Raw genomic sequence first — 24,517 nt, 5'->3', positions numbered from 1 at the left:
CTCCTCAGCCGCGCACGGTACCCCTAGGCCCCGCTCGCCCCACTCCGCTCGCACCTCCTCCGCTATTGAGATGCAAATCTTTGTCAATTGTCGCCGAGCGCGGCCAAAGTCAGAGGCGGATCCTTCCGCAGTCCTGAACCAAACTTTTTGCCGCTGAAAACTTTCGAACAAGAAGTAGTCCCTAGGTCCGACCTCCGGCGCCCCTTCGCCCCGCCGCGGCCCGCAGCCCCCGAGGGCCCGGGCGTCCGAGGCGCGCCCAGCTGCGGGGAGACGCGGGGAGGTCGCGGTGCACGCAGGGGCGCAGCCGGCGAGGGCGCGGGCGCGGGCGCGGGGTGCGGAGGGATCGGCAGGGCGGGCCCGAGGGGCGGGGCCGGAGGGGGGGCGGAGCGCACCGCGGCCTGCGCCTCACTAGTGCCTCGGCCGCGGGAGGGAGCGCAGGGGCGCGGGGCGCGGGCTCGGGCGCGAGCGCAGCGGAGGAACGAGCCGGGGCGCGAGCCGGGCCCGAGGCCGTGAGGGCCCCGCGTCGCCCGCCCGCCGGGAAGCCGGGAGCCGCCGCCGCCGCCGCCGCCGCCGCCGCCCGTGGGACCGTCCGGCGCGCCCCGTGCGCGGCAGCCCCTGTCCCGGCTCGGGAGGCCGCCGCGGGCAGCGGGCAGCGGGCAGCGGGCGGGCAGGCATGCCGCCGCTCCTGCCTCCCCTGCTCTGCCTGGCGCTGCTGCCCGCGCTCGCCGCACGAGGTAGGCGCCCGCCCGCGAGCCCGCAACTTTCTGCGCCCTTCGGAAACTTTGGCGGCGCCCTGCGCGCGCGCCCCGGCCGGCCCGGAGCCGGCGGCAGGGGTGGGAGAGGGGCGCGGGGCGACCCCGGGCGCAGGAGAAGGACCGGCGGGAAGGGCTCGCGCCGCCCGCGCGCGGAGCCGGTGTGAAGGGAGCCGGGCGCGGGCGCTCGGAGCGCCTGGGACCCCGGCGGGCCCAGCCCTGGGCTCGCCCTCCGTCAGCCACGCGTGGGGCTTGCCGCCGGGGCAGGCGGGCTGGCTGCCTACTCCTTTTCGATTTGAATCGAGTCGGTTTTGGTTTCCTGTTGCTTTGGGGACCATTTATCTTTTTCGTCGCCTCTGGCCCGCGCCGGGGGCGGATGCCGGGCGCGGAGCGTGGGGTCCAGGCGCCGCGCTGCCCTTACGGAGCAGTGCGGGGCGGGTGCGGCCGGGCGGCCTCAGCGCTCAGGAGGGCTGGCGAGGGGGGCGGACGCAGCACCCCCTTCCCGCGCCCGACCGCCACCCCCGTCCCCGCTCCCACGCAGCTTGCCGGTGGGGGGGCGGTGCGGGGTGCGGAACACCCAGCCCCTACCGGCCTGACTTTCACTTTGCGGAGTTCAAGTTTAGAAATGTAGCGAGGGCTGAGAGGCCGTGGAGAAGGAACGCTTCTCTCTCCACTTCACATCAGGGACCCAGTGGTGACCGAGTCCTCTCTTCCCCTGAAAGTTCGTGGGGAGAATTAGCTCCCTGCTTCCGGAAGGTGGGGTTCCAAGTCACATCCCTACCTGCACCCCCCCCCCAGGGGCTTAATTCACAGGTCGCTGGTACCACGGGGAGGTAACAACTGGATTAATCCCTTCTTGGGAATGGGGTCAAATTCTTTCCAAATAGGGCATCTCCATCCTCCTCCCCTGGGTGTATCTGGGGGTGCCCGACGCAGAGCAGGTATTGGGTGTCCTGGAGGCGGCTCCGGGTCCCCGAGGTGCAGCCCCACTGCCCCAGGAGGCGGCCCTGTTGACAATGGGCTGCTCTGATTCCGAGGCTGGCGCTTTTTCCGCGGGCGGGGCGTTGAGCTTTGCAGCTGTCGCCTTTTCCCACGAGCTGGGGTGGGGGGCAGTGTGGCCACCCCACCCCTCAGCACCGCCCTCTCCCAGAACATGTTTGAACTGCAAGACAATCTTGGTGGCTGGATGGGGCCCCAGCCCAGTTGGGCTCCCCGTTGAAGATGGGTTGGGGGTGCAGAGTTTGGAAGAGTGGCCCAGGGACATCTCAGATTCCCTTCATTGTTGTCCAGATGGCATTTCAGGCCTCCTTGGCCCATATGGAGCATGACCTGTCCACCTGCCACCCTGCCAACCTGTTGCCCTCCCCACCCCCTGCCCCGTTTCTGACTACAGAACTCTGGGCAGAGTGTGGAAGCCCTTTGGGGTCCCCATTTGGGAGGGTTCCTGAGGTCCCCTGCCCCCAGCAACCCCGTGATGAGGCAGAGCTGTCTAGGTGAGGGGCTGCTGTACCCCTTGGGGTGGGCCTTTCCCTGGGCTGAGGGCCCTTGTGCCACCCAGGCTGATCTCTTGCCTCGCCCCTCCCAGGTCTGCGATGTTCCCAGCCCAGTGAGAGCTGCTTGAATGGCGGGAAGTGTGAAGTGTTCCTCAACGGCACAGAAGCCTGTGTGTGAGTACGCACCCCTGCGCCCCTGTGGGGACCTGTTGCTTTTGTCGGGAGCAGAGCCCCTGCCTTCTGAAGCAGGGGCCAGCAGGGACAGAACACTAGGCCATTGTCTTCTGGAGATGGCCCAGAAGGCTGGGCGCGGTCACGTGCTACTTTTATTGGACAAAGTCTGGCAATTACTTAATCACCAGCAATTATGCTGCGTGTGGAGCTGGTCTGGCCGCTGGAGGTTCGAGCACGCCTTGTGCACCACCTTGGACTCCTGGGGTGCTAGGTGGGGATTCCCGGTACCCCGTTTCTTCCTAAAGTCTCTGAGAAACGACTGCCCTGCTAGGGGAGGCTGTGGACCTTTAGAGAAGCCGGGTCCCCACCGCCCTGCCCATGGGGGTGCCTCCCGAAGATCAGCCAGTGCTGACCCTCACAGAAATGGGCTGTTTCAGCCCCACTCCTCTGGGCCCTCTGCGGCCTCTAGCACCCCCTCTCCAACCTCAGGTGAGGTTGGGGAACTCTTCGGGAGCCCATGTCATAGGTTAGGGGTGGGTGGGAGTGTACCTGCCAGAGCTTGGTCTTTGTCTTGGCATCTGTAGCTTCAGCCCTGCTGCCATCCGGCCCATCACCCGCTGGGCTGGTCCGCAGCTGGAGTGGGAATGTGTGTGTCCTGCAGGGGCGCCCCTGCCTCGGTCGGAGAGTCCTGTTAGAGTCCGCACCCTGCCTGCCCATGCACCCTCGCCTGTGTGCCCTGCCTGCCCCTGCGCAGCGGCCTCACCAAAGTTTTTCTGTTGCGGCTGGTGCCCTTCAGCTTGACTTCTTCCTTGATGGGAATACAAGGAGGTGTTTGGTGGCTGGAAAAAGGTCCCCTCCTCCCGCCGGGGTGCAGGGCGGGGGGGCGGGGGGGTTGCACAAAGGAAGCAAGGGCTCCCCAGCCGGTCCTGGGTCCTCCTCAGCGTGCTGCATTCCCACTGCCGAGGGCCCCTTCCCCTGACAACCCTTGGCCCGTGGGCAGGCAGCCCCTCCTTCGCTGCCCCCACCCTCCCCAAACTGAAGCCAATTAAACAGGTCTGTGAGCAGTTTAATAGACAAAGAGGATTGTGTCTTTGTCAGACGCTAATGAATGCACACTACTTTTTTTTTTTTTTTTTTTTTTTTGCTTTTTTGGGGCCTTTTTCTTTTCCTCCAGAAGCCTCACCGACGCTTGATGCCCTAAATCTTGTTTCCTTTCATTCAGAGACCGACAGCTGGGATTCAGGGGAAGCGCAGTGGCTATTGTTGGGAGGCGGATTAATGCCGTGTGATTAATTATGCGTGGCTTCCCAGAATGCACGACTCCCTTCCCGCCGGCCCTGTGCCTGCTCTGACTGCCCGCTCACCCATGGGGCGTGGGGGGGGGGTGTCTCTGTACTTCTGCCGAGCGCTTTGGGAAGGCAGGAGGGGTGCTGTGCTGGGGAGGGTGGGAGTGGTCTCCTATCTCTGCCACCGAGGAGCAGGGACAGCCCAGCCCCAGGGGACACTGGGGTGTCTGGGGGCTGAGCCTGGGCCACAAGGGGATGCCTTGGGGTGCAGGATATTGCAGCCCCCTCCTTGGCATTGGAGTGAGACACTTCAAGGGGACAGGGCAATAGTGCAGCATGTTCTCCTGCCCCTCAATCCTAGAGCCTGCCTGCCCAAGCCTGGCCACTGCTCAGGGCTTGGGTGCTGGCCTTGTCTCTTCCCCGGGGCCTGGTGCTCCCCCCCTCTCCTTGGCGGGAAGCCTGCCTCAGTCCCGCCTGGCACTCAGCCAGACTCGGCCCACAGAGACCCCATTGTGCATACCCCACAGATCCACTTAGAAGGCGGAACGGAAGCACCATCCTCAGAGGCCCTACCTCTGGGTGGCACTGTGTTGGAGGCCAGGGACCAGAGCCGGGACAGGGTTCCAGCCAGGCCCCGCCATGGAGAGGCCACTTGTGGCCACTGCTGTGAGGGGCCGTGGTTCCCTCTACCCCGTGGCCTGTGCCCTCTGCTGGGACCTTCTGTTCCCTTGAGACCCCAGAACATCTGCCAGTGTGGGAGGCCCCACTCTCCTGGCTGAGCAGCAAAGCACCTTCTTTTCTCAAAGGTGTTAGGGTGCCAACCTGAGAGTATGAGTTGCAATTCTGTAGTGCTCATCCTGGACTCTCAGGAAGCTCTTTGACTTTCTGTGTTGGTTTGCTGGCTCCCTGTGGATCAGATATGGGAAACGGTGGTGTCACAGGGCCAAGCATGTTAGTACCTGGTGAATCATGTTTCCACCCCAAAAAGAAGGAACCTTCTCCCAGAAGCCACCAGTTAGGTGGCTGCAGGGCTCAGGATTAGTGTGAACACCTTCCCAGGATGTCACCAGGTGGCTGAGGCATGGCGGACCAAGGGCTGCCTGTCCCTATGGGCAGAATGCTGTTTCTGGACAGCTGCCATATGCGGTGGCCCTGCAGGTGGGCCCCAGGTGATCATCACAGCCCTTGCCAGGCCTGTCAGTGCACAGGGCGGATGCTCAAGTGGGCCCCCCTCTTTTGTTTGAGGGAGGGAGAGGCCTGAAGGGACTGTTGTCCGGGTGAGCATGCATTCTCGGTGTGAAAGGCTCAGAGGAGCTGCCCGGACCTGCGTTGGGGCCCCAGAGTGGCTAAGAGAGTCCCCCTACCTGCAGGGAAGTCTTCTCCCCTGGGGCATCTTCCAGGCAATCGCAGAAGCAGGGTGAGCACCTGGGAGGGATGACCAGCTGGGTGGCCGGTGGTGACCATTAGCTTGGGACCATCCCATCCTTGAGGTCTGGCCCCACCACCCACTAGGTCTGTGACCCCGGGTCATCAGGTCACCTGAACTCTGACTCCCCATCTGTAATGTGCGGCTGACCCACGTTTGATCTCTGCCATGGTGCGGGGATTGCATAAGAGCGGCGAGCTTCAGGCCCCCGCCACCAGGGTCCGCGCCCCTCTGGCCTCCCTGCCTTCTCCTTTTGAGCTGACGCGGCTGGTTTCAGGATCCTCATTCTCGAATGTTTAGTTGGTAGATGAGTTAATTCAGAGAACCCAGGAGGTGCTGCCTGGGGAGGGCTCCTTGACTCTGAGGCGTTCATCACCATGGCCTTGGCTCTGCCCCGTGCTTCTCTTTGCTTTTTTCCAAAGAGGCTGTTGAGTGCCACCACGTGCTGGGCTGTGCCCTGGGCGTCGGCTCAGGGGCTCAGGTCAGACAGCCCCGGCCCTCGTGGAGGTGACTTTGTGGGGCAGCAGACGACAGCACGTGGGTGTGACGAGTCAGGCAGAGGTAAGCGCCGTGGGCGGGGCAGCCCGACCCAGGCCTGACATGGCCCCTAGCAAGCCTGTGGCACCACATGGGTGTCCTACCAAGGTTGTGGAGTGCAGAGTGGTACCTGGCGCTGCCTCTCCCTGTCCCCGACACCTGCGATCCTAACCGCGGCCCCAAGCTGTCCCTGGCCACTGTTCAAGGAAGCTAATGGACGACTTCCCTTTCCAAGAGGAGGTTCAGAGGCTGGGGGGGCGGGGTGGGGGAAGTGACTTGGCCATCGGCCCTGGGCTCCTGTCACCTGGGTCCTGGGTCGGCAGTTTCCACTGAGTCACCTGGGAGTCTTGGGGGAGGAACAGGCCAACGCTCACAGTTGCTGTGGGGTTTCCTTTGCGTCTGCTGTGCTGGGGCCTCCGGGCCCCGGGTAGAAACACATGTGCTAGACACCTAACCCAGTGTGAGCCAGACCCGCTCCTCTACCCACCCCAGATGTCAAGGACATACCTCCTTGGAAGGAGGACGCCTCCTGGGGCCAGGCCCAGCCTCTGAACAGCAGCTAACAGTTTTCCCACTGAAAATAAGTATCTGTTTTGTAAAAGAGAAAGGAAACTATGCCCTTAGCAGGAAGAGGGTGGAGCCAGGCCAGCAGTTGACAGAGGAGCAGTCCTTCAGTGGTATGCGGGAGGCACGGTCTGGGTGTGGGGACCCCCAGCAGCTGGCGGCAGGAGAGGGGCCCGCGGAATGACCCTGCTCCACCTCCCCAGCACCAGGGCATAGAGCCAGGACCCCCCGGGAGCCAGCACTGGCCCCTCTTAACTGTGCCATTGGCGGGTAGGGGAGCCTGGCTGGCCGGTGGGGCCCCCCAGGCAGTGCTGGGCCCAGGGCTTGCACCCTTCTGGGGTGGGGAGGGCACCTTTCCTGTTTCATGTCTTGTCTATAAATAGTGAAAGGATGTGGCTTTGCAGAGCTGATTGAGCATCTAGATTGCTTTCCTCAACAACGTAACAGTAATAACTCCACACACAGACAGCTGCTTTTATCCGGCCTCATAAAACCCCTGGCAGACATTACTCAACTGGCCCACACCCCCTCCAGGGGGTGGCCAGCTCTGCTTGTCTCTTCCTTTAAAGCCAGTTTACAGGTGGGAAAAACTGAGGCCGACAAGGGGAGAGGCCGGGGTGGGGGTGGGGATCTGAAGCCAGCTTACATCAGCCCTCACCTTTGTGTTCAGGCACATCCATAACTTCCCAGAGGCTTCAGGGGGCGGCCAGCTTTAGGGTATCATGACTGTAGGTCCGGATGTGTCTGCTGGTCCTGAAGTGCCCTGAGACAGCCGAAGCTTGACAGGGCTGATGGGAGACGTGGGCCCAGCCTGGCTCTGCTCGGCTGTGCCCCCTCAGACACATATCTCCTCCGTGGGCCTCAGTTTCTCCCTCTGTGTGTGAGGGAGCTGGGTTTGGCGGCCCCTGGAGATCGCCCCCCAGCAGTGTCCCAGCAGGACCTGGGGATGGGCCTGTAAAGCCCAGGATGCAGAGGGCACCCCTTGGGGAGTCAGGCCTGGCCAAGCGGCAGGGCAGTTTCCAGGGCAGGTTCTACCAGTCTGGGGCCAAGCTCTGGGTTCCCTGCAGGGAAAGGAGTGCCTTTTGGGGAGGGGCTAGAGATCCCCAGGTGTCCTGGAGGAGTGCAGGCAGGCCCAGGAAGGCCCTCCCTGAACAGGCTTCTGGGTCTCCTCAGGACCTTGCCCCCCTGCCCTGCTCCGAGGACATGGGGGTTGACAGGTAGATTTGGGGGTGCCAGGATCAGTCACATGCATCATAAATGTTGCTGTTTCAGCCACTGCAAGTGTGCAATTCAGGGGCATTTAATACGTTTACAAGGCTGTGCCACCACCAGCGTGGTCTGCTTCCAGAGCTTTGCCCCCTGCCCTCCACCCTCCACCCCGGCCCCTGCTCTCCCCTCAGGGCTGCTCTCTGGCTCTGAAACATGGAGTCTGCATTGGCCTTGCCTGCCCCCAGCACCTACTAAGTGCTCCAAAATGGCCCTCCTCCTGCCACACCCCTGCAGTGCCAGCTCTGCAGCCTTGCGTGCTCCTCCCCTGGGCTGGCCCCGCAAAGTGCATCCCGTCCTTGCGGCTCAGCCCTAGCAGGGCCTGCTCTGCTCCCTGTCTCTGGAGGTACCCGTCCTGGATGTTTCCTGTCCCGCCCTGGCGGCTGCTATGTGTCTGTGTGAGCTCACCTGGCCTGGACGTCACGTCAGGGCTTCTGCCCTCTTAGCAAGGGCACAGCCTGCCCGGGACTGTCACGGGTGGCTTGGCACAGGGCACCAGCACCCAGGTCCTTTACGGTCTGGGGTTGACATTCACAGGAGGTGGGGGCAGTGGGTGTTGGATGGCTTCCTGAAGAACTGGCATTCTTTTCTGGACCTGTGTGACCAGCCAGCAGTGCTAGTGCCCCTGGCGTGTCCCCGAGGGAGTCGCCCAGGAAAGCTGGACACGCCCGCGGTCCCAGCCGGCTCAGGGTCCACGTTTACTTGCAGCCTCTGCTCCCACGGGCCACCAGGCACATGGGGTTGCGGAGCTGGCATTGCAGGGACGTGGTGGAGGAAGGCTTTGACAGAACATTTAGTAGGTGCTGGGAGGGTCAAGGCCGCTGCAGGCCCCACCATGTGGGAGCGGAGACACAGTGTTTCAAAGCCAGACTCCCGGGCAGACAGCAGGCCTGCGAAGAGTGTGTGTGTTCATCACCCACTGCCTGAAAGACTTGGTGCTATGGGGAGGGCTCCCTGCCTGCATGTGCCAGGCCTGCTGCAGCCCTGGGCTGCATCCATGGGGGGGTGGGGTGGGGAGGGGGTGGGTGTCGAGCACAGGGGCGGGATAGGTCAGCAGGCAGCACAGCCCCAAGCAGAGGGTGGAGGGCAGGAGTGCAGTTGGGGCCCTTGGTCCCCAGCCGCACCCCCTGCCTGCTTCCCAGTCTCTTCCTGGATTCTCAGGGTCAGCTCAGAGGTACCAGATGTGGCTCTACTGAGGGCACTGAGCCCCACACAAGGTGAGAGGGGCTAGGTGCCTGGTCCCTTGCTCGGCGACACAGGTGGGGACCCTCCAGTTGCCTTCTGGGCTGAGGGAGGCCCCATGTCTCCTGTAGGGCAGCAGAGTGGGCTGGGGGCCCTTGGCTGAGAGGTTCCTGGTTGGGCCTACTTGCAAGTGTTAGCATCCTGACTCATCCCCTTGGGGGGGGGTCCTTTCTGTGCATTTCCGAGACCCGTGGAATTCTGGGGCAGAAACTTGCCCCTGTTGTTTCCCCACTGAGTGGTTCTTCTGATCCTGCACCCACTGCTCCTAGGAGGGCAGCGTTCTGGCAAAGGTGGCCCCCAAACTTTCCCCCCAAGCCCAGGCAGGGCTCAGCAGGGATCAGGATGGCAAGTGATTAGCACTTTAGAGTGAATTAGGATAAGCAAAGTCCTCTCCCTGCTTCCTCCCTGATGCAGAGGGGAAGGTGGAGCCTCCCTCAGCAGGCAGCCTGCCCCCTCCAGCCCCCACAGCCATTTGTTGTACTATGGGTCCTGAGCTCTCCTGGGCTGCGGGCTGGGGGCTTTCTATGGAGGTCAGACCCAGGTCCTCCTTCCCCCAGCAATGGAGGCAGCTCTCTGTGGGACTCACAGCTTCCAGGAAGAAGCACCTGGGGTCCTGGTTTCCAGTGGGCCTTGCTGGGGGGGCAGCCCAGCTTGCACACTTGCAGTCCCCAAACCCCAGCGTCCCTCAGACACAGCTGCCAGCCCCCAGCCCGGCCTCCATGTGGGAGGCCCCATACAGCACTGGCCCAAATGCTGCTTTGGACCCTTCACCCAGAGAGCTCACCTTGCCAAGATGGGGTCCCTCGACCATCCACGGGATACCTGCCAGCTCGCCTGGCAATGCATACACAGGTGGCTCAGAGATGGCTGGGCGCCGGGTGGGTGCCACTATGATCGGCTGGAGGTCACAGAGATGCTCACCAGGGAAGTGGCCGTGTTATAGCCTGTGCCATGTGGGCCTGGGGCTGGACACGTCCTGGCCACATTCTCACGAGTGGGTGAGAGACCTTGTGCCCAGTGGTCCCTGCTTACCTGGGGAGGGGGTGTGTGGCCATCAGCGGTGGGTCCCCAGTGCTGCACTTAGTTGGGGTTTTAAGCCGCTAAACGGTCCTCTTGTTGCTCTGTTGACACTGCTGATTTCCTGAGCAAACTACTCCCCCACGGGCAGAGCCAAGCAGAGGTCATGTCCGTCTCCCTGTGACAGCAGCAGGCCTGGAAGGGCTGGGGTTTGAGTGGCCACAGAACCTGTGAGACACCCACACCCACCCACCCACTCACCCTGAGAATTCTGGGAGCCACATGGGGGTCATGCGGCAGGATGGCAGGAAGTGACGGCGGGGGCCCTCCGGCCCTCGGCTGCTCCATCCCCTGGAGACCTGTCCTGGCCTGGGCAGTAACTCAGCTGCTGGCTTCCTGCTGCCTTCACCCCTCGGTTGGTCATGGCCCGGTCTGTGTCACAGCTGAGCCATAGGCGTCTGCCCAGGAGCCAGAACCCAGTGCCTGGCTAGACCCGCTGTGAGCTGTGAACCGTCTGGCTTCCAGAGCCTGCTGGGGGGTGGGGTGGGGCAGGGTCCTGTTTGCCCCCAATTGTGCCAAGCTGGGGACCCAGGACAGAAAGTTGCTGGGAGGGAGCAGCACAGGCCCCCCACCAGTCGGGCCAGGCTGCAGAGGAGCAGCAGGGCAGGGGCAAGGGGGGTGGGGGCAAGGGGGTTAGGAGGAGTCCCCGAAGGACAGGGGCAGGGGGAGCAGCAGCTGGTGGCCTCTGGAAAGGTCTGTCCAGGCCTGCACAGCAGGCCCGTCCTGGGGCTGGGGACCTGCCTCCCACCATTTCCTCTGCGTCGTTTGCTGGTGAGCGGAAACTGCAGTTACTGGAAATGAGAGGTTTGGGGAAGAAGCCAGCGTTTTGAGTATGTGTTTTTCCCTGATGGCTTTTCAGTAAGAGAGCAGAGCTCAGGCCCTGTGGTGGGGATGGTCCTGCCGCCCATCACCCCTCCCCTGGGGCCTCGTGTTCCCTCCCTCTGGGTGAGCTGACTACCTCTGCACCTTCTGCCTTCCGGGTCAGCTGGAGGGCGCCTCCACCTGTCTGACAGGGCCTTGGCTCTCACAGGGCGGGGCTTCCCCCCCTTACTTCCCCTCCCTTTGTCTGGTGGTCAGAATGAGGGCAGGGAGGGCAAGGCGGGCCTCAGCCCCTCTGCTGGGAGCCAGGTGGGGAGGCCAGGCTGGGCCACACGTCAAGACATTTGCCTGTGGCCTGGGGCTCAGCGAGGCAGTGTCCTCCCTGGAGGCCCAGGGCCCGGGCTTGGCTCTGGCTCCACACGGGTGTTCGACAAGGACTGAGAGGTGCACACCTGAGCCTGGGCTGGCAGTGGGGGTGGGCACAGAGCCGGACGTGGGGGCGGTGGAGGCTGGAGGCAGGTGCGTGCTGTGGAGTGGGTGACCCCCTCACCTCCCCGAGCTCCTCTTCATCAGGGAGGGTGGGGACCTGGCACCTTGAGCCCTCTGAAGTGCCCCACAGAGCCCTGGCAGGTGAAGGTGTGACCCTCACCACCTGTCTGGGGTTCTCCTAAGTCAGCATCTGTGTGGGTTCACACGTGGCTCTAATGTGGATTGGTCCCACGTGCCCCCCACCCCATTCCCCCGATGGAACCCATCGGTTCCTCACACTCCAAGGCCTTATCCCAGAGACTGACTCTGCCCCAGCATTTGGGCAAGGTCATTCTAGGGCAGGTCAGGCCCTGCCCCTCCCACTTTGCCTCCAGAGGGCCCTCGACCTGTGCCAGCTGTCCCAGGACACCTGGGTGTCCCCAGATGGTGATTGTGAAGGTCCCACCCTCGCCTCCTCAAGGCCAGCCCGGGTCCTGTCTTCTGGCATTTGCTGTGTCCTAGGGCACCACAGCCAGTGCGCAAACCTGGGGGGTGTGGGGCCTGGTCTGTGGGGGCCTGGTCTGTGGGGGCCTGAGTGGGGAGAGGAGGCCAGTGGGAAAGGGGCTGGTGAACAGTGCAGGGTGGGAGTGACCCCTGGAGCCATACTGAGCATGTTCCTGTGGTCCGGCTTAGCCAGAGGCAGCCACCGCTGGCCCTGCCAGGATCCCTGTGGTGTCCTGGGAGCCTCAGCAGCGTGCAGTGGGGGGCAGGCTGGGTGTGAGCTTGCCTTGGTGCACGCATACAGGTGGGACATGAACACGTGGGGGCGGGAGCCCCGGGGGTCCAGTGCCCGCATGACCAACCTTCCTGCTGACAGGGCTTGCAGAGGAGCCAGGGCCCAGCAGCGTCCCACCTGCCGGCTGGCTGGGAGGCTTCCTGATTCCCAGACCTCTCACCCAGAACCCCAGCCCCCACCCCGGGGTTTTGTGTTTCGAGCTGAGCTTGTGGGATATAAGAATGCATTGTCTGCTCCAGTCCTCTGGGCCCTAGATCAGATGGTCAGGTGAGAAGCCCAGGCTCCTGGGCAGGGCATCTGGGGTGCAAAGGACACACTCCTTCCTCCTCTACCCATGGAGCTCCTGCTGGACCCTTGGCTGCCCCTAGGGGGGTGGCCCTGCTCTGGCAGCCTCGAGGTGACCAGCTCCTGGCCACCATTGGCGGCAGGAGAGGTTAAGAGCCACATTCTAATCCAGGTCATCCGTGGGAAAATGTGCCTGAACCCTGGTTTTCTTGTCTGTGAATCGGACCCTGTGTGTACCTGCAGGGCCATCCTGGGAATCCAGCAGGGTGAGGCTACTGGGGCCATCATCCTGGAACCTATGTGAGGGGTCCTTGGTGTCCTCCCCAGACGATGGGCAGGAGCTAAGGTACCCCTGAGTGTCTGCCCTGCCCAGCCAGGGGGTCAGGCCATCACCATGCGGCCTTCTCTCCCCACATCCCCTGAAATGGCATCTGCTCCCGGGAGCAGAGGTGGGAAGTTGCCAGAATTGGTTCTGGCTTTGGTGGGGAGCTCAGTCTGCAATCACTGACTTAATTAATCGAGTTTTGGATTAAGCCCTCCCGGTAGCCCCGTGAGTCTGTCGATTCCTTCGTTGCATCTGAGCGATTGGGGGTGTGGGTCTGAGCTCTGCCCCGCTTGACAGCAGAGGGGCTGGGGTAGCGGCAGGCCTTGGGGAGAGCCCAGGAGAGGACACATGTTTCAGCCCTGCCTCTAGTTTGGGGCTGAATTTTGAGGGGACCATGGGTGCGATCTCTGAGTGGGGGGTGGACAGCAGACATTTCTCACATGCCTCACTACCACAGAGCTTTCTTATGACCCTGGAGGACCCTGTTCTTCCTGGCTGTGCCAACCAGGGTTACCCCGTGCCCTGCTGCTGGGCCATCGCAGGCAGCTGCTGACCTCCACGCTGGCCCCTCCCTCCCTTCAGACAGCTAGCTGCTTGCTTCCCACGTCCAGGGTGGGGTGGCTCTGAGTGACATGGGGACAATGAGCCATCGGGGGCATTGTGTTCTCTGTGGTGGGAAAGGTGGCTTCCCAGGAGGGCAGATTCATCCCCCACACAAAGGGCTTCCCCCAGGGCCAGGGAAGGAAGCCGGTGCTTTTCCTGCACTTCCTCTTCCCAGCATATTTTAGACCTTCCAAAGATGCAGCTCAGGGAAAAGATTCCAGACAAAGTGCCGGCAGGACCGTCAGCAGCTGTTGGGGCCGGAAAGCCTGGGCCCTGGGTCGCGGTGGGCAGGCTGCACACCCTCAGCTGCCCTGCACTGCTTGCCTGGGAGGGGGGTGTTGCCCCCTGGCCTCTCCTGAGGCCCTAGAAGCCAGGGGCCCTGCTTCACCCACCTCCACCTGTGCTGTCGAGGTGGGGGTGGGGAGGGGATTGCAGAGGGCTATCTTTGGGGCCTGGAGCAGGCAGAGGTGCTGGCCAGGCCCTACAGGAGGAGCTGAGGACTTTTCATGCTCTGGCTCTTGGTCTGGGGACTTTGGGGTGAGGGCAGGGGACCAGGGCTCCCTTGTCCTGGTTCTCACATCTCTCCCCAGAGCTGAGCTGTCCCACTTGTTCCCACTTGGAAAGGACCCCAGGTCCCCAGGCCAGGCACAGCTGGGAGAAGCCCACAGAGGTCACCCAGCTCCCCACCTGCAATGAGCACATGATCACTTAGCCAATGCCTCCTGAAGACGGATGGCCCCCCTGGGGTGGAGGTGGACTGGCCTCTGCCCAAGGGAGGGGCTGAGGTCCCAGGAACCATCCCCCCCAGCCTTGACCAGAGAAAGACTTGGGCTCACTGACCCCACCATTCATGGCCGTATGTCTGGGGACCTGGGGTCTGATGCCTCTCTGTCCCCAGTCTGCCCATGTGGCCAAGAGCCACCCCCCCCCAATCCCCGCCAGTCCACAGGTGACCCCATTTAGGTTGGTGGGGACATGGGAGGTTATTTTCTCCCCAGGCCAGGAGGCTCGCAAACTCCTGGCCAAGCTGCCCGGGGTGGGTGGGCCCTAGCTTTGTGACCCGTGTCCATGGTTTGGGTGGAAAGTGATGGGCCTTGGTGGGCCTTTGCTGAGCATCACAGGATGGGGCTCTGGGAGGGGCAGGAGCCAGCTGACCCGTTGTCACCAGTAGACTCCAGGATCAGATCGTTGAGTTGGCCCCCACACAGCAGGGCCCCAGACCCCTTCCTGGGCAGAAGGCTCAGGCGGCAGCAGGGGGATGTGGGGAGGGGGCTTCTAGGCAGGCACACTGCTGCCAGCAGAGCCAGGGCCCTGTGGGGAGTAGGGAGTGCCTAGGGTGGCAGGCAGGACCCCCCAGGCCCTGCCCAGGCCTCCCTGAGGGCAGGCAGCTTGGGGGCAAGGGTCTGGTGAGGAATTAACCCCCTTGTGCTGCTCTGGGGTAACCATTCTGCTGCCAGGATGCAGCTGTGGTGGCCATGGTGGCAGGAAGACTGGTGGGGAGCAGGGCTTCCCTGCTATACCAGGGGTCGTTCTGCTGGGGACAGGTCGACTTGGTGAAGGCGGGGAGGTCTGATTACATACAGATGGGTCCTTACAGCAAGGAGACCAGGCAGCCTGAACCCCGGTGGGATGGGGAAGGCTGTCCCTCACTGCATCAGGAGGCACCTTTGGAGGCCTCCCACCCCCCGCCTGGCCCTGCACACGAGTACTGCTGCCATGTTCCTGTCCTGGCAGGGTGGGTCCTCCTGTGCAGGGTCGTCCTGTGTCTCCACAGTTTTCCTTAAACATGTAACTGAGCAGCTTCAGTAAACACATTCCCAGGGATGCGGTAAATCACGCACGAAACAAATCCAGCGCTGGCAACAGTGAATCTCCTCTGCCCAAATGGTCGGGTCGCCGGGTGACATGCACTAGGGCCCTCTGAGGGGCCAGCCTGCTACCATCAGGGGAAACTGAGGCCCAGGAGGGCAGAGTGGGATAGGGAATCCCTCCTCTGATGGGACTGCATTTCAGCTGTGCCCCAGAAAGGCCTCTGCTGGGGGCTCTCTGGCTCCTCTCGCAGACAGGGTGCCATGTAATTCCGCCCCCCCACCCAGCTGGCCAAGGCACAGGCCCTGTGCTCACCCCGTGTTCACCCTGGGGCCACAGACTCCTTGAGGGCAGAGCCCACTCAGCACCCCTGGCTCCTCCCACCCCTTCTCTCTCCTAGTTTGGGGCTGGGAAGCTGTTGTGTCCTGTCCCAGGCCCAGTCCGTCCCCCAGGGCTGGCAGATGGCCGCTTGGCTTAGGAAAACAGCACAATTTAGAATTAGTCCCGGGTGAAAGGTCACAGCAACATCTGCCTCCGGATGCTTTCTGGAGTTGCATTTCTATGGAGTGGCGCTGGGGGGGGAGGGGAGGGCGCTGGGCGGGGAGAGGAGGGCGCTGGGCGGGGAGAGGACGCTGGGGGGCGGAGCCCTGAGCCCCACTGTGGAAATACTGAGGAACAAATTGCACCCGCTCAGGCCGGTGACAACAGGCCCCATCAACCATTTGGGGCTTGTCAGCTGGGCAGGGTGGGGTGTCTGCCAGAAGCTGCCCCCCTCCCGGAGCCCCCACCCGACCTGTCACTCACCTGTTGAGGCCAGCATGGGCCAACCCGATGGATGGATGGGAGGGAGAGAGGGCAGGTCTTGAGGGGCAGGTGCTGGCTGGCTTCTGGGAGGAACCCTGAGTGCTGTAGGGGGCTCTCCACACCCCGGCCAGGAGGGGGGTGCAGGTCAGCGGAAAGTATTGTTCGGGTCAGTGGGGGCCCCTCTGGGAAGTCTCTGACCTCCACGGCAGGCATTGGGTTCAGTGTCCTCTGCCAGGCCTGGTGCCCATCCCCACCAGTGCTACACTGCCCCCTGGGGCAGGCCTGGAGGCCCGACTGGCCAGGTCCAAGAAGGGGCCTCCCTGACCTATCAGTCCTCCCCGGGAAGTCTGCTGCCCTGGGCAGAGGGGGCTGCAGGAGTCCATCGTTCTGGAAAGTGCTAATGCTACAGGTGGGGATGGAGGTGTGCAAGGTGTGCATGGCTGCAGAGGAGAGAGGTGGTTGGGCTGGAAGCTTCCCGGAGCTGGGGGGGGGGGGTCCATGTGGGGTAAGGATAAGGATGGTCTCCAGGAGCTGGCAGGGTACCCACAGTGGGGGAAGTATGGCCTCCAGGAGCTGGAGGGTGGGTAAGAGGACAGCCTCCAGGATCTGGGGGGAGTCCCTTGATTGGGGAGGGACGGCCTCCAGGAGCTGGGGAAGATGGCCTCCAGGACCTGGGGGGACCCCACTGTGGGGGAAGGACAGCCTCCAGAACTGGCCCAGAGGTGCTCCACTGGCCTCCAGTCCCAGACCCCGTGCCTGGCTCAGTGCTTCCTCTTGGCTCAGGCTCCCGGCCGAGTCCTGGTTGTACCTCGCACCCTACGCTGTCTCCACACAGCATCTGCCTCCACTGTCCTGCCTCCGGGGGCTGCTCCTCCCCTCGTGGCCCTGCCTGGCCTGGAGCTGGGGTGCCAGTGGTGGATGGAGCCAGCCCGGGCTGGGCAGCATGCCTTCACGCTGGTGTCTGCCCGGCTTGGGCAGGAGTGGGGAAGACAATGGGCCTTCTCAGAGGCCGCTTCCCCCCACGGAGGAGCCTCCTGGCTCCTGCCCCACCCGCCCTGGTTGGCGGCCCGCCGCGCCCGGCTGGGAGCAGCTGCCGCCCGCGTCCCCGGCCACAGGCGCACCTGCTCCCTGGGCAGCCTTTGTCCACACTACCAACGACGCCTGATTTATTGGCATGTTTTCCCTCGCTGGCCGGCCTAACCCAGCCCCATTGGCTAGGATGTGACCCGTCCAGGTGGGTTGTCCCGCAGTCTTCCTGCGGGAGCCCTGCCTGGGAGCAGGGGTGACCAGAGAGCAGGGGCCCATTCACCAGGACACCGCCCCATGGCTGGAGGCCTTGGGGTATGCATCCAGGCTGAGCTTTCCGGCCCATCGGGGGATACCCAACACCCTGACAAGGATCAGTCTAGGGTCGAGGGGACCCAGGGACACCCCCCAGGGACCACGGAGGCTTCCCTCCCCCAAAGCCAGCAGGGCTGAGAGTCGGGGTGCGGAGTAGACAAGGCAGGCTGCCGCCCTGTTTGATGACCAAGCGCCCCCTATCCAGCACCCACCTCCAGGCCACTCGTTTAGTGGCTGGGAAAGAAAAAAGAGCCTTTTCTCCAAGTGGGAGCGGTGGCCAGCTCCCGCCTGACAATGGGTGGCATTGATGGGTTGGGGGAGGTGCTGCCTGGTGTCCTCCCCATCCCCCTGCCGCTTCTCCCTGGCTCCCTGTGCTGCTCAGGCCGGGACCAGACTGTCTGTAACTGGAGCCCAGGGCCACCCTCCCTGAGTCATGCAGTGTGGGAGACCCTCACCCCTGCCAGAGCCCATGCCCCGCGGCCCGCTTCCCCAGGGCAGCTGCCTCCCTGGGGCCCCATCTGCCCCAGGCATCGGGTTTTCCTTCAGCCATTTGGTCTGGGGCTGTGGACTCCTGGCAGCAGGCAGTGGATCAGAGTGGCCACTTTGTGTCATCCTCGTCTGCCTTCCCCAAGTGTTGCCGCCACCTCTGAAAACCTGCAGGGAGACAGATGCGTCCCAGGCCTTGGGGGCAGGCGGGGGGGGGGGGGGGGGGGGGGGGGGGGGGACGGTGCACAGCCCAGTTGCTGAGACCCCGAGACCCCACCCCTGCAGGTGTGGTTCTAGCCCCTGGGGCAGGCGGGAGGGGAGGCTGTGAGGACGTGAGGACCGGCAGGCTGCCCTCTGCTGAGGGTGGGGGTCCCCAGCACCCCTGGGCAGCCCCTTCTTGCCTGGGCTGTAGAAGGTGGGATGCTTCCATGCTCAGGAGAGCCCTTCCCTCCTCATCTGGGGCCCTGAGGCTCCCTCCCAGCCCCCGCCTCCCTGGTGCGCAGAGCTGTGGGTGTAGCGTCAGGGCTGCCTTCCCAGGCCATGGAGGCGGGGGCGGGCTGGGGGCACGTTATGCCTCAGAGGCTTCGCCCCTGGGAAGAACAATGCCTGGCTGGTCCCAGAGCCTTCAATGAGCTTCGCCTTCCAGGCAATGCCACCGGGTGACCTTGGTGGGCACGTTTTGGCCTGGGCTCCAGAAGTGGGGCCAACAGGTGGCTGGGGGAGGGCAGGGTGGGGGGTGGCATGCCTGAGTCCCGTCACTGCAAGGAAGCCATGAGATGCCCACCCCTCCTGGTTCATCTGCTTCTGTTGGAGCCTGGGCAGTGTGTTTGGGGCAGGGCACAGACCTGGTGGCCTTCATCTTCCCTTGCCACCCCCCCCCCACCCCCCCCCGCCCGGGCCAGCTCACCAAGAATTCCGGAAGGATGCTCTTCCCCACATCTTGATTCTCTTGCTGTGAAATGGATGTCTGCTCTGGGCTGACGTCGCCTGGGCCTTGTGAAGACTTGATCCTAAGGGTGGCTGACCCTGTCTGGGCACAGAGTGTGGGGGGAGGGGGCACCAACTGTGTCCCGGGCGGTATTCCCGTGGGATCACACACACACACACACACACACACACACACACACACACACGCACACACGCACACACACCCAGCAGAAAGAATTCCACATCAGAAAGGAAGCGGCACTGGTCAGCTCTGTCTGCAGCCCTCTGTGTGTTTGCGGTAGCATCCATGCTGAAAGCAGAAAAGCTGGAAGCTCTTTTATTACCCAAATAAGGCATGTTGGTTATAGAAGCGAGAGCAGGGAGGGAAAGCAGACAAGCCCCCCAGACAAAAGAGCCTCGAGCTCTTCTTCCCTGGGAATGGCGGGAACGGCCTGTGTGGCCCCTTCTTGGTGGCTCGCCGAGGTGCTCACACACGCTCACCAGGGCTTTGAAGGCCAGCCCATTGCCCCAATTAACATCATTTTTTTTTTTATTATTGAGGTGAAATTCATTGAAGGTAAAATTAACCACTTTAAAGCATTATAGCGCAGTGGCATTTGGCACTGTCATGGTGTTGTGCAACCACCACATCCGTCTGGCTCCTGTCACAGCTCCCCGAGGACCCCCCAGCCCAGGCCAGCTGTGCTCAGGGTGGGGTGGGGCCCGATGGCTGCAAGCACTCCCCAGGGAGCTATGACCCTGGCCTAGGCCTGTGCTGGGTGAGGGGGGTGGTTGGTGGGGGAACCGGTGTGAGTAACCACCCTGGCTTCTGTCACAGCTGCAGCGGGGCCTTTGTGGGCCAGCGATGCCAGGCACCCAATCCCTGCCTCAGCGCCCCCTGCAAGAACGCTGGGACGTGCCACACGGTGGACCGCGGTGGCCTGGTAGACTATGCCTGCACCTGCCGCCTGGGCTTCTCTGGGCCGCTCTGCCTGACGCCCCGGGACAACGCCTGCCTCTCCACCCCCTGCCGCAACGGTGGCACCTGTGACCTGCTCACACTCACTGAGTACAAGTGCCGCTGCCCCCCGGGCTGGTCAGGTGAGGGTGGCAGCGGGCACTCACAGACCCTGGTCTGTCTATGCATCTGGGTGAGGCTGTGGGGGTGGGTGATCACTACCCTAGGGTCCCCATGCCCCTCTCCAGCCCCAGAAGTTGCCCGATGTTGGCTGCCCTGCTCCAGGGCCCCCACTCCTCCCTGTCCCTCCATCAGGAGCTCTGACATGGGGGGCTGGGCTCTGGAGGGGTCAAGTCTTGAGGCCACCTCCCCCCTACCAGCCATGTATCCTGGGAGCCTTGGTCCTGGCCCACAGAGAGATGGCCACGTCCTGCCATGGGGTCCTGGGAACTAAAGGGATGGTGCTGTTAGGTCCGAGCCAGGCTGGCACCTCCATGGTGCCTGGAAGCTGCCCCTGGGTGCTGGAGGAGGCCTGGCCACGGGGATCTAGATGGCCTGTGTGACCTTCTCACTGCCCCTCGCCCACCAGGGAAGACATGCCAGCAGGCTGACCCATGCGCCTCCAACCCCTGTGCCAACGGCGGCCAGTGCCTGCCCTTTGAAGCCTCATACATCTGCGGCTGCCCACCCGGCTTCCATGGCCCCACCTGCCGGCAGGATGTGAACGAGTGCAGCCAGAGCCCCGGGCTCTGCCAGAATGGGGGCACCTGTCACAACGAGGTGGGCTCCTACCGCTGCACCTGCCGTGCCACCCACACCGGCCCGCACTGTGAGCTGCCCTATGTGCCCTGCAGCCCCTCCCCCTGCCAGAATGGGGGCACCTGCCGCCCCACGGGGGACACCACCCATGAGTGCGCCTGCCTGCCAGGTATGGTCCCGTTGTGCCTCCAGCTGCCAGTGGCAGGCCGCAAGGGAGACCCCAGGGCACAGGGAGGGGGGTGCATTCCAGCAGGCAGCCCCGGGTGTGGAGCAGGGGCAGGTCTGGTGGGGTTAGGAGGAAGCTTGCATAGGGTCCAGATGTCACCCCCGTCGCTGGTCATCCCACATCTGCCAGGAGGCAGGATCTCCCTTATGCCCAGGACCTGGGGTCCCTGCAGCCCTCCCTGGGGCTCCCTCCACCCCCAGGCACCCCTGCCCTCTTTGAGCCTCCTGGGGAAGCGGGGAAGAGCTCCCTCATCTTGAATTCCCCGGAAACCATTTGCTGGTTGTGAGACTCACCACAGCTGCCTGGATGCTTGTTGTGTCGCCTTGGGCCTTTGGTCTTGCTGGGGCCGGAGCTGGCACATCCCTGTACCCCCACCCCTATGGCTTGGCTCTCAGGGATGTGAGATGGGAGGCTTGAAAACCTCATAGTCTGTCTGCTGCATGCCCTGGTGGTTAGGGGGGCCTGGGGCAGGGGAGGAGCAGGATCTGGGGGTGCTGGGGTTTGGGTACTGGGTGTACAGGGCCCAGCTGACCCTGGAGGGACTGCCCCAGCTGCCTATGCCCTGGCCCCTGCAAAGGGGAAGTGTCCTATGTGCCTGCTGGCCACAGAGCTTGGGGCCTTGTCACCACATCAGCTGCCTCTGTATGCAGATGCCGGGTACGTGCATTTCCTGGGGGGCACTGGGTGTTCCCCTTGCCACCCGACTCCCCCAGTGCTGCTGGCTGAGAGCTAATGAGCCTGCTTGCCAGGCCCAGCCCTGGGTTCTGGGTTCACGTGCCTTTTTTGCCAGCCCGGTGACCTCAGACCTGGAACCTCCCATCTAGCCATGTTGCTCAAGAGGGCTCAGGACATGGGGTGTGGGGCACCCTCCAAAGGATACCCCATGCGTGGAGCTCGTGTGCCCCCCCCCCCCCCCCCCGCAGGAGAGCCTCTCGAGGCAGGGGGAGTGCGGAGAAGCAGCACTTCAGGCCCACCACAGTATACATGGGAGTCAGAACTCAGACCTCGGGTCCTGGGCTTCTGTTTGGGGTGCTCCCCGCAAAACCCTGTCCACTTTGCACTTTGGCGCTTCCGGGCCTCCTGTTTTGGCCCTGGGGTACTGGTGAGGTGGGGAGCCCAAGGGAGAGGATTGGTTTTCCCAGGGCAAGAAAGGGGTTCAAAGGCACCGCAGGAGGGGTGTTAATTAGTAGGCAGCTACGGGTTTGGGCTCTTGCCCAACTCACCTTCCTTGGTTGATGATTGAACCAGCAGGAGTTGAGCAGGTTAATAGCTGACTGGCATGGAGGTGATATGAAGAGGTCGGCCCCAGCTGGGAGGAAAGTGGGACGCCACACCTCTGTCCCCAGGAATCTGGGGGCCACATGTCTGCTGCCACCTGCCATCCTCTGCCTGGAGTCCCCCCCACCAACCCCAGGGCAGTTGCCAAGAAGGGGAATAGGGCCTGGCCCCCCAGCCAGTGGGCCTCCCGGGGCAGGCCACGGAGGGGCAGCACCCTGCCCAGAGCAGGGTGCTGTGGTCCAGCCAGTGCGATGGCAGAGTGGACCCACCTGTTGACCAGGCCCTGGGCTCCTCCCGCCGCAGGCTTTACCGGCCAGAACTGTGAGGAGAACATTGACGACTGTCCTGGAAACAACTGCAAGAATGGAGGTGCCTGTGTGGATGGCGTGAACACTTACAACTGCCGCTGCCCTCCAGAGTGGACAGGTGCATGTGCTGGGGCACCAGCCGGGGGCACCCCCAACTAGTCCCACCACCCGCATGTGGACAGGGGCCCATGAGCCTGGTCTAGGCAGGAAGGATGGCGTGACCTGGGGTAGTCCCTGGCCAGAGCCAGGGTCTGAGGCCCCCACCCCAGTGGCCACACCGACATGGCACCAGCTCTTCATTGTGGGCCATCTGTAGCCTGGCCCTGGGTGGCCCTGTGGTTGGGTCTCCTGGGTTAGGGCCAAGCTGGGGGCTCACATCCAGGGATAGCAGACAAGCGTGCCCACAGCAGAGCAGTGACTCAGGCTGGTGGCAGGTGGAAGAGTCCACCTGGGAAGGCTTCCTGGTGGAGGTGGGCCCTGCACATTGTGGTCAAGGGCCTGGCGGCATTCGCCCAGCCTGATGGTCTCAGTGCCCGTAGGTCAGTACTGTACTGAGGACGTGGACGAGTGTCAGCTGATGCCCAACGCCTGCCAAAACGGTGGGACCTGCCACAACACGCATGGCGGCTACAACTGCGTGTGCGTCAATGGCTGGACTGGTGAGGACTGCAGTGAGAACATCGACGATTGTGCCAGCGCCGCCTGCTTCCACGGTGCCACATGTCACGACCGCGTGGCCTCCTTCTACTGCGAGTGTCCCCATGGCCGCACGGGTGAGTGCCAGGCTGGAGGGGGCAGGGCTGTTCCGGGGGGCAGGGCTGTTCCGGGCGTCAGGGAGTAGGGCCCCCTGAGAGGGGCCCTTCTGGAGGGACGAAGGCCAGGGGTATGCCCAGGGCAGGTCCGCTGGTTATACCCTCTTGGAACGACCTGGGTGTTGTGGGCCTGATTGGGGCCGCTCAGCAGTGTGGCTGTGGGAGGCCTGTCCTGCCCAGGCCGGGGAGGGGGCCTTGCTGACTGCTGCCACCCCGCCCAGGTCTGCTCTGCCACTTGAACGACGCCTGCATCAGCAACCCTTGCAACGAGGGCTCTAACTGTGACACTAACCCTGTCAATGGCAAAGCCATCTGCACCTGCCCCTCGGGCTACACGGGGCCAGCCTGCAGCCAGGATGTGGATGAGTGCTCTCTGGGTGCGTCGGGCTGGGATGTGCGGCGGGGGGACAGCTGCTGGACAGGCGTTCCTGGCCCAAGGGGTGGAGGCTGCTGGAAGGGTGTTCCCGGCCCAATTCAGGGCAGGGTAGGCTGCATGCCCCAGAATGGTCTGGAGCTCAGGGCATCTGAAGCAGCCTCTCACTGGAGCTGTGTACTTCTGTCCCCCGCCAGGTGCCAACCCCTGTGAGCACGCAGGCAAGTGCATTAACACGCTGGGCTCTTTTGAATGCCAGTGTCTGCAGGGCTACACTGGCCCCCGCTGTGAAATTGATGTCAATGAGTGCATCTCAAACCCATGTCAGAATGATGCCACCTGCTTGGACCAGATCGGGGAGTTCCAGTGTATCTGCATGCCTGGTGAGTGGAGCTTGCCTGAGGCCCTGCAGTGCCCGGCCTCCACAGAGGCCCGGAGAGCAGCCCGGGGCCTGCCCAGCCACCAAGCCCCATGCTGCCGGGTACACAGCAGAAGAACACATGTGGGGATGTTGGCTCCGCGGCTCCCTGAGGCCATTCATGAACCACTGTGCCCCTTCACCCCTCCCCCCCCAGGCTACGAGGGCGTACACTGTGAAGTCAACACGGATGAGTGTGCCAGCAGCCCTTGTCTCCAGAATGGCCGCTGCCTGGACAAAATCAATGAATTTCTGTGCGAGTGCCCCACGGGTGAGGCCCATCCCCTGCATGACTGCCACTGAGTCCCTGCCATCCCTCAGGGGAGGTAGACCAGGAGCTCTGATGCCCTGCTTCCGGGGGGGTCTCCACTCAGGCGGGGCCTTGTCCTGTAGGAGCCCCTCCCTACTGTCCTGGGGCGGGGGTGCCAGGCCACTGTCCCGAGGCTGGGCTGCAAGGACTTCACTTCGGGAATGAAAGGGCTGGGCCAGGCTGGGCAGGGTGTACCAGCCTCCATCTCTCTGGGGGCAAGGGGACCCCAGAAATCCTCCTTGCTGTGGGTTCCCCTGAGGGTGAGTACACTCTGGGAGCAGCCCTGTCCTCCCTGAGGGGCTTTGAGGGGAGGTGCCAGCCTGGCTCTCGGAGGCGGTGCTGGGAAGGAGTCAGCTGGCCTGCACTCCCCACCTTCACTGGCCCTCAGTGAACCTGATGGTCATGGGGGCTTGAGGAGCTCAGGGCAGGAGGGGTATAGGTCCGGGGGCACTGAGCCCCAGGAGAGTTTGCAGGTCAGAGGCTGAGTCTGCAAGGTGTCAGTCGGCCATCCCAGGACACTGAGGGGGAGTTCATTGCAGCCTGACATGGTTGTGCCCACAGCAGCCGGGGTCCCCTCAGAGGAGGCAGGAAGGGG

General features: G+C 63.4%; 1 protein-coding gene across 1 annotated transcript in view; it reads left to right on the top strand.

Moving 5' to 3' along the window:
• The first annotated feature begins 447 nt into the window (after positions 1 to 447).
• NOTCH1 (notch receptor 1) overlaps positions 448 to 24,517 on the top strand; it is a 43,691-nt gene continuing 19,621 nt past the window's right edge. The window contains exons 1-9 of the mRNA XM_041724634.1: positions 448 to 734; positions 2,338 to 2,419; positions 19,319 to 19,581; positions 20,028 to 20,366; positions 22,005 to 22,127; positions 22,549 to 22,782; positions 23,043 to 23,198; positions 23,392 to 23,577; positions 23,770 to 23,883. Coding sequence (XP_041580568.1) covers positions 674 to 734; positions 2,338 to 2,419; positions 19,319 to 19,581; positions 20,028 to 20,366; positions 22,005 to 22,127; positions 22,549 to 22,782; positions 23,043 to 23,198; positions 23,392 to 23,577; positions 23,770 to 23,883 — 1,558 coding nt within the window. The 5' untranslated portion in view covers positions 448 to 673. The remainder of the gene's footprint in view (positions 735 to 2,337; positions 2,420 to 19,318; positions 19,582 to 20,027; positions 20,367 to 22,004; positions 22,128 to 22,548; positions 22,783 to 23,042; positions 23,199 to 23,391; positions 23,578 to 23,769; positions 23,884 to 24,517) is intronic.

This window comes from Vulpes lagopus, chromosome 12 (assembly GCF_018345385.1).
Source record: "Vulpes lagopus strain Blue_001 chromosome 12, ASM1834538v1, whole genome shotgun sequence".
In the NCBI taxonomy this organism is placed as follows: domain Eukaryota; kingdom Metazoa; phylum Chordata; class Mammalia; order Carnivora; family Canidae; genus Vulpes; species Vulpes lagopus.
This window is presented reverse-complemented; position numbering and strand designations above follow the sequence as displayed.